Source organism: Podarcis melisellensis (assembly GCF_964234715.1).
Source record: "Podarcis melisellensis genome assembly, chromosome: 5".
NCBI lineage: Eukaryota > Metazoa > Chordata > Lepidosauria > Squamata > Lacertidae > Podarcis > Podarcis melisellensis.
In genome coordinates, this window is record NC_138537.1 from 35,892,848 (window position 1) to 35,902,045 (window position 9,198).

A 9,198-nucleotide genomic window follows, 5' to 3' on the forward strand; every position below is an offset into this window, starting at 1 on the left:
CCTCAGCCAGAGTCGTGAGCCAGCACTGGGACATGCAATGTATGATGTAAATCACAGGAGTTGTGCTTGAGTGCAGGGTTTTCTTCCAGAAATACCCAGTACAGGGACTCCAATGTGGATTGAGAACCTGGCATGGAGGCTAAAGATTTTTAACCTCCCCCCCCCCAATCGCATCCCACTCTCCAGAAACAAAATTCCCTTCCCCACCCAGAGTTACAGAACAAAGAAGCTGGGTTTTCCATCCCAGTAAATCTGAAGTGCCTGCTATAAAATGGGACACTGTGTCCAGCTTGACATCCCAGCCATCAAAGTATCAGGAGCCAAACTAAACTCTGCGAGAACTGCTTCTCCCCTGAGGTCATGAGGCTTTTATGACTAGGTGGCTTGGGGTGGGTGGGGCTTCTAACAAGCAAACAAAATACTTTTGCAACTCTATCCCCTCATGCAAACTTACCTCCATTCGTCTTCCATCTCTGTGTTTAATTTGCTTGTGTAAACAGGAGCATCCCATCTGTGCCATCCATATTTCTGTATCATATCTGCACACCCCTTGCTTTGCCTGCCTAGATTGTTGAAAGGCTCCACAGAGAAGCAGTGGCATGTCCAGCTGGCTAACAAGAAACTCACGTGTCGCTGTGATAGGACCAGCAGCACAATGAAAGGCACTTGCAGGTAAGGAATAAGGAGTAAAGAATCGTAGAGTTGGAAGGGATCTCGAGGATCATCTAGTCCAGCACCCTGAAAATGCAGGAGTACGCAGCTGTCTCTTACAGGGATCAAACCTGCAACCTTAGCATTATGAGCACCACACTCTAACCAACTGAGCTATCTTAGTAGTAATAACTTATTTTGCAGGGAATTTTGATGAATGTATTCGGTTAACTACATCAGATATCTATCTATCTATCTATCTATCTATCTATCTATCTATCTATCTATCTATCTATCTATCATCTATCTATCTATCTATCTATCATCTATCATCTATCTCTATCTATCTATCTATCTATCATCATCATCTATCATCTATCTATCATCTATCTATCTATCATCTATCTATCTATCATCTATCTATCTATCTATCTATCTATCTATCATCTATCTATCTATCTATCTATCATCTATCTATCTATCTATCTATCTATCTATCTATCTATCATCTATCTATCATCTATCTATCTATCTATCATCTATCTATATCTATCTAATCTATCATCTATCTATCATCTATCTATCTCTATCTATCTATCATCTATCTATCTATCATTATCTATCTATCTATCTATCATCTATCTATATCTATCGTCTATCTATCATCATCTATCTATATCATCTATCTATCTATCATCTATCTATCAATCTATCTATCATCTATCATCTATCTATATCTCTATCTATCTATCATCTATCTATCATCTATCTATCTATCTATCTATCATCTCTATCATCTATCTATCTATCTATCTATCTATCATCTATCTATATCTATCTATCTATCATCTATCATCTCTATCATCTATCATCTATCTATCTATCTATCTATCTATCTATCTATCTATCATCTATCATCTATCATCTATCATCTATCTATATCTATCTATATCTATCTATCTATCTATCTATCTATCATCTATCTATCATCTATCTAATCTATCATCTGTCTATCATCTATTTATTTATTTATCTATCATCTGTCATCAGTCTATCTACCTGCAATTTAATCTGGAGATATGTGTTTAAGGTTGGTTTCCCTGGCTGTTTCTTAGGCTTTTGGCTAAAAGGAAGCATTTGGAAGCTAGGTGGGCTGTGTGTTTTTCAGAACTCCAGTAATGTCATATGCGACTTTAGGAGAAATTGACAATTGTAGGTTATGTATTCCCCCACCCCTCTAATTCCATATTATACCATTGCAACTTAGTCCAGGGTTATTCAGACCTGTTTCTTCCCATATTAGATTCTACTTCTTTAAAAACGTTGTCAAACTGTAGAAAAGATGGTGCTGGCAGGTCAAATCCTGTTTACAGCATGGATTCACTTGTAGCCTCTCCCAGCTAATAAATATCTAGCCGATCTTCTAACTGGTATGTGTGTGTGTAAAATGTATTGTGGGGGAGAGCACCTACTCTAAGTATAGATGACAAAGTCAGTAGGTCCCTTGAGAAATTTTGTGGGTCTTTGTGTGTGTGTGTGTGTGTGTTTGTGGATGTACAAGCCATGCCTGAGGCTCTGGAAAATAAACTTTCAGCAGTTGTGGCTTTCTGGATTATAGCTTCTCAGCTCCTGGTAGAAGTGTGGAGCTCACTCTTTCTTAATGGGCAGCTCTGCAAGGGACGGAAGGAAAGCCTCCAGACGTGGCTGGAGAAGAGGGTCAGTGACTGTTCCTCCCAGGCCTAATAGAGGCCCTGGAACCAAAAAACTGTTATGTTCAATTACAATGTAATTGCATAGGGGAAATTTAGCTAATCCATCTTGGCGTTAAACCAATCCAGTAGTGAGCATGCAAGCAAGTGGACGGCAAGGTCTAGATTAGAATCGATCTAGATTGAAAGCAGCATGTTGATGACAAGTGTGAATGAACCCAGATTGAGAAAAACTACATTTTTGTGCTACAAATGGGTTAGTGTGTATACACAGCCTAAATAAGCGCACACGCATGCACACTTTTTGTGCACGTGGATTGCACTAAGGAGCAGAAAAATATAAGGAATGCAAATTCAGACACAGAAAAGTCTTCCCACCACACCTGGTGAAATACTACAACTGTTCAAAAGTCTGACCCTTGCCATACACTCTAAACTGGTGCTGCTTTGGTTTCATTTTATCCTGAAAGTAAACTCTTTGGAGCCTGCTTAATCTCTGGCTTTATTTCCTGTTGTTCTTAAAATGCAAGGAATACAGACCTCTCTCTGTCTCTGTAGAACAAAATGACTTCATTGTGCTTAGGTCTCATGAGGCACAAGGTATTTTTCTGAAGTAGCAAATGCAATTTGTAAACCGATCAGAAATACATTTTTGTAAAAAAAACACGGAATAAGTCTTTGCTATCACAAAGCTGAGCAAAGTGGACAATTTTATATCAGCAATATATGCACATTTCCAGGATAAGAGAAAGATAATCTGTTTTGTTTAAAAAAAACCAAGTTATGACACATTCATTTTGAAGGTGATGTTGGTGTTAAAGGCCAATGTTACCAGGTGAATGGGCTCAACTTTCAGAATTCTTTGAGGAAAGCCAAGATAATATCCCTGCATCTTAAGAGTTACAGCAGTGCTGTTGTATTAGAAAATGCAGACCATGTATCTATTCTTTTTCAGGTGTTTTCGACACTTTATATGTCTCACTCTTTGCCTGGGATTGATAGCCTTGATAGGATTCTTTCAGCGCAATGTAAAGCTTGGCATGTAAGTTGATTTTCTAATATGGCTAAACCAGAGAGGACAACTTCTTCCGGAGAACTAAACCTGTTAAAACCAACCACCAGAAACCCTAGATATTTCTCATAGGCATACCGGTGATCTTTGATGGTGATAGTGACCTCACCTTTGGGCCAAATCTCTTCTGCATGCAAAGCAGACACACTATCATGAAGACAAGTCCCTTCCCTTAAAAAAATGATTTAGTATTTTCTCATCGTGGATAAAATAGTCCAGCGGATGAAATCTGCATCACATCTATTTATTCTGATTAATTCCTGTTCACTTGACTTTCATCTTTCTCAAGGACAGTATTCTCTAACAAGGACAGTATTCTGGCTATTCAGTTGGCAAAGGAAAAGATCCAAAACACAGTGGTACCTCGGGTTAAGTACTTAATTCGTTCCAGAGGTCCATACTTAACCTGAAACTGTTCTTAACCTGAAGCACCACTTTAGCTAATGGGGCCTCCTGCTGCTGCCGCGCCGCCGCAGCACGATTTCTGTTCTCATCCTGAAGCAAAGTTCTTAACCTGAAGCACTATTTCTGGGTTAGCAGAGTTTGTAACCTGAAGTGTATGTAACCTGAAGCGTATGTAACCCGAGATACCACTGTATTGAGAGCCTTGGAATGCAGAGAGTGCAGAGTTTTGCTTGTGAATCTGGCTAGACTGTTGCAAGCACACATAGATATATGCTTGTAGATCAGAAGTGCCATCGGGCTGGGGGAGCAAGCCCCCCAACCTTTCAAGAGGGAGGTTGCCCCCCTCAATATTCTGCAGCCTGCTGGGTCCCATCGGGCCCTGCTAGGTCTACCTGCAGTTGTGGTGGGCCTCACTGGGCCTTCCCACAGCTAGCAGAAGGCTGCACCAGCCCACAGAGTATTAGGAGACGCTGCAGGGACTGGCATACCTGGTGCAAGGTTGCACCGGCCTCCACATCATCTCCCGACACAGAAGGCTGCACCTAATTTACAATGCAATCCTATGCACACTTACTTGGAAGTTAAGAATTCAGTGGGCCTAGGCTCCAAGAAAGTGCATGCAAGGTTGCAGCCTAAGAGTCACATGGGATGGTTCTAATGGCACTTTATTGAGTTGCATCAGCTGGAGGTGGAATTCTCTGAGATTGGATAAGCAAAAGGCAGCTCTGGTTAAAAGGGTTTTCATTATCTCCACAGCAAAGGGCAAAAGGAGATCAAATAAGGACAAATAAGCAGTAGGCAGTTATAATATACAGTTACTGACTCACACTTGGATGTATGAGTGGTTAACCTGAGCCCTGAGCTCAAGTTACCATGGGAGGGGCTAAACAGGATCTCAGCAGCCTTTGCCTCTCTCTGCTTCCTGGGTTTTAAAAAAAGCTGCAGCCAAGCATGGCTTCCAGCTCACGTGAACGAAACTTTCCAAAAGGAGGTTTTTACTGCCTGCCTCTTTGCTAATGCAAAAACTGCATTTTTTTTTTTTTTTGGTAAGGAACACAAGTTCTTTCTTTTTAAGTCATTTGGAACATTTTTCTTCTTTATTTCACTGCCAATGGATGGAGACTTGTTTGTTGTGAGTAAAATCTTCACTTATTTGCAGAGCTATGTCTCTGCGATTTATTCTAGCCTAGGTATTTTCATGGGGAATATATGTTTAAATGTGGATGCAGGCAAATGTAAATCTAATGTTTTTATGTGCTTGGAGCAATCACCATTGTGCTAACTCTCCTATGAGAGAGGATGGGTCTTTCCCAAACCTTTCTGTTCAACAGTATTATCATCAGGTGGGAAGGGTGGCGTCTGGAGTTTTAAAAGATTCTACCCCTTCTTTATTCATTTTATATTCATGTAGACTGGGGGCTGTTTCCAAACCCTGCCAACCTACCACAAATGTCATGTTCCTCAAGACACACAAAACGGTCAGCAGCACAGTCCTCAACGTCCTCTTCCGCTTCTCAGAGAAACACAACCTCACTGTGGCCCTGCCATATCACTTGCACTTCCACCTGGGTTACCCTGTGCACTTCAAAACAACATTTGTTGAGGAGTTCAGAACCATTGGTCGACACTTCAACATCATGTGCAACCACTTGAGGTTTAATTTGCCAGAGGTAAGAAAACAGAAAGGACTGCTATTGCTGATTACAATGAAGTTGTCCTCCCCGCCCCCACTCCCAGTCTGCAAAATTGAGTGATGGCAACATTGAAGATGCATTTCCACAGAGATTTCAGGGGGAATAAGGTCATTCAGCATATCTGATTGCACACAAACTATACTGGGGCAGACCTTGGTAATATGCCACCCTGAGCAAGGCCATTTGTTGCCCTCCCCACAGTCCATGTAATGCCAGCTTAAGCCGGGCTTTGGGAAGGGGGCACAATGCTCTGGCAGGTTCCTAGAGCCCTTCGACCTCCTTCCCAAAGCATGACGAGCGCTTGCCCAGCTCTGGGAAGTGACCCAGTCAGAGCTCTCCCGTCTCCTTCCTGAAGTTGGACAAGCATTTACTGGGCTTTGAGAAGGCGCCTTCCTCAGCTGTGCTGCACCGTTCATACTGCCCCAATTCCACCTCTGCCTGCACTTAACCAGCGTTGATCTCTGTTCTGCAGAAATGGCATAACCCACACAGGGTGGGGATGGGGACCTTTGGCCCTCCAAATGTTGTTGCTCTCTTAACTCTCACCAGCTACGGTCAGCATGGCCAATGGCTGGAGATGATGGGAGATGTAGTCTAGCAACATCTGGAGATCCGCAGCAGCAAGAACATCTGTGGGCAAATTTTGGGAAACTGTTGATTTGGGGAATTAAGATTACTGATATTCAAAAGTCTGGCAAATTGCCCTTTTAGAGAATATTTATCCTAAAATCTAGGGGTTATAGTACAGTGGTACCTCGGGTTAAGTACTTAATTTGTTCTGGAGGCCCGTTCTTAACCTGAAACTGTTCTTAACCTAAAGCACCACTTTAGCTAATGGGGCCTCCTGCTGCTGTCATGCCGCCAGAGCACGATTTCTGTTCTCATCCTGAAGCAAAGTTCTTAACCCGAGGTACTATTTCTGGGTTAGTGGAGTCTGTAACCTGAAGCGTATGTAACCTGAAGCGTATGTAACCCAAGGTACCACTGTACAATGTATTGAATTCCACACACCCCATACAATACGGTTGTATGATTGTGCAAGAAAAGATATCCTCCTTCCTTTCCCACACCCTCAATCTCCCTTGCTAAGGATCCTGACTTTCTCTGTTCTGCTTTTTATTACAAAGGTAAGAAGAGTAATGCCACGTGATACTTTCTATTTTTCTATCCTGCGGGATCCTCCTTCATTGCTGGAATCCTCCTATGCTTATTACAAAACATATTCACCAGCATTTCAGAAAACCAAGACACTGAGTGAGTTTCTGGCATCTCCTTGGACGTACTACAATACAAGCAAAAAGCCTTGGAACTTTTATGCCAGGAACTTCATGTGGTTTGACTTGGGCTATGACAACAATGCAGAATATGATGACTTCTACATCCAGTCTGTAATACAGGATATTGAGCAGAATTTCCAGCTGATGCTGATTGCTGAATACTTTGATGAGTCCATGATCCTTCTGAAGAATATGTTATGCTGGGACCTGGATGATGTGGTTTATTTCAAACTGAACACCAGGAGCCTAGACAGTGTTCAGACTCTGAATCCAGAATACAAGGAAAAGGCGAGAGATTGGTGTGCTCTGGACTGGAAACTTTACACACATTTCAATAGCACCTTCTGGATTAAGATCCAAGAGAGGATGGACCTAAACTCTTTGTACAAGGAGGTTGCACTTCTGCAGAAGAGACAGAAGGAACTGATGGAGATGTGCCTCTTGGAGGAAACAGCAGTTGATGGAAGCAAAATCATAGACAATAAACTGAAGCCCTTGCAGCTGGGGCTTGCGAAAATCTTGGGCTATAACCTCAAGCAGGATTTAGACAATAAGACCCAGACGATCTGCCAAAAGATGATCATGCCTGAGCTCCAGTATACAGCATATCTGTACAGCCACCAGTTCCCAAACAAGACGAGAAAACCCATAGACTTCCCCACTCGATGAAACAAGATTTGCTTATGATAATAATAATAATAATTTATTTATTTATACCCTGCCCATCTGGCTGAGTCTCCCCAGCCACTCTGGGCGGCTCCCAATCAAGTGTTAAAAACAGTACAGCGTTAAATATTAAAAACTTCCCTGAACAGGGCTGCCTTCAGATGTCTTTTAAAGATAGGAAAGCTGCTTATTTCCTTCACATCTGAAGGGAGGGTGTTCCACAGGGTGGGCGCCACTACAGAGAAGGCCCTCTGTCTGGTTCCCTGTAACCTCACCTCGCAATGAGGGAACCGCCAGAAGGCCCTCGGCACTGGATCTCAGTGTCTGGGCTGAACGATGGGGGTGGAGACGCTCCTTCAGGTATACAGGGCCGAGGCCGTTTAGAGCTTTAAAGGTCAGCACCAACACTTTGGATTGTGCTCGGAAACGTGCTGGGAGCCAATGCAGATCTCTCAGAAGAGGTGTTATGTGGTCCTGGCGGCCACTCCCAGTCACCAGTCTAGTTGCCGCATTCTGGATTAATTGCAGTTTCCGGGTCCCCTTCAAAGGTAGCCCCACGTAGAGCGCGTTGCAGTAGTCCAAGCGGGAGATAACTAGAGCATGCACCACTCTGGCGAGACAGTCTGCGGGCAAGTAGGGTCTTAGCCTGCGTACCAGGTGGAGCTGGTAGACAGCTGCCCTGGACACAGAATTAACCTGCACCTCCATGGACAGTTGTGAGTCCAAAATGACTCCCAGGCTGCGCACCTGGTCCTTCAGGGACACAATTGCCCCATTCAGGACCAGGGAATCCACCACACCCGCCTGCCCCCTGTCCCCCCAAAATAGTACTTCTGTCTTGTCAGGTTTCAACCTCAATCTGTTAGCCGCCATCCATCCTCCAACTGCCTCCAGGCACTCACACAGGACCTTCACCGCCTTCACTGGTTCTGATTGTGCTGCCAGTATAGGGGAAAGTAGTCTCATTGGAGGGAAAATGGAGCACTGGCTCACCAACCTCAGGATGCCCTCACTTGTCTACATTCCTATTTGCAACCAGTCCAGGGGGTGGAACTGGCTATTGTCTTAATTCCTCCTTGCAGTACTCCACAGGGAGGAGCCAGAACTGGTTGGTTCTGCTAGCCATTGCCCCATCTCCACCTACTGTTGGTCTCCCCTGCCCCTCCCACCCCCCACCCCCATCACAGTGGTTCAAGCCACCACTGTATAGTCTCAAGTCTCAGTGGTAAAGACTCTGACTCATCACATGTGGGCGGTGGAGATTTTATTCCAGTGAGTGTTTGCCTAATTCGGCATCTTTGGTCTAATCCTCTTTTAAAGCCATCTAAATTGGTTGTCATCACTTTGCAGTGCTCTGGTCCCCAGTAGCTTGCAGCCACTCCTCTTTTTAGGTAAAGGTAAAGGGACCCCTGACCATTAGGTCCAGTCGTGGCCGACTCTGGGGTTGCGGCGCTCATCTCGCTTTATTGGCTGAGGGAGCCAGCGTACAGCTTCTGGGTCATGTGGCCAGCATGACTAATCCACTTCTGGCGAACCAGAGCAGCGCACGGAAACACCGCTTACCTTCCCGCAGGAGCGGTACCTATTTATCTACTTGCACGTTGACGTGTTTTCAAATTTCTAGGTTGGCAAGAGCAGGGACGAAACAACGGGAACTCACCCTGTCGTGGGGATTCGAACTGCTGACCTTCTGATCGGCAAGTCCTAGGCTCTGTGGTTTAACC

The 9,198-nt window shown here is 44.0% G+C and overlaps 1 protein-coding gene across 1 annotated transcript; it reads left to right on the forward strand.

The window, feature by feature from the left end:
- The first annotated feature begins 250 nt into the window (after positions 1-250).
- GAL3ST2 (galactose-3-O-sulfotransferase 2) lies at positions 251-7,492 on the forward strand. The gene is made up of 4 exons (XM_081910522.1): positions 251-672; positions 3,316-3,402; positions 5,249-5,507; positions 6,659-7,492. The coding sequence occupies exons 1-4, from the start codon at positions 656-658 to the stop codon at positions 7,475-7,477; spliced, it is 1,182 nt and encodes a 393-aa protein (XP_081766648.1). The 5' UTR covers positions 251-655; the 3' UTR covers positions 7,478-7,492.
- The last annotated feature ends 1,706 nt before the right edge of the window (positions 7,493-9,198 follow it).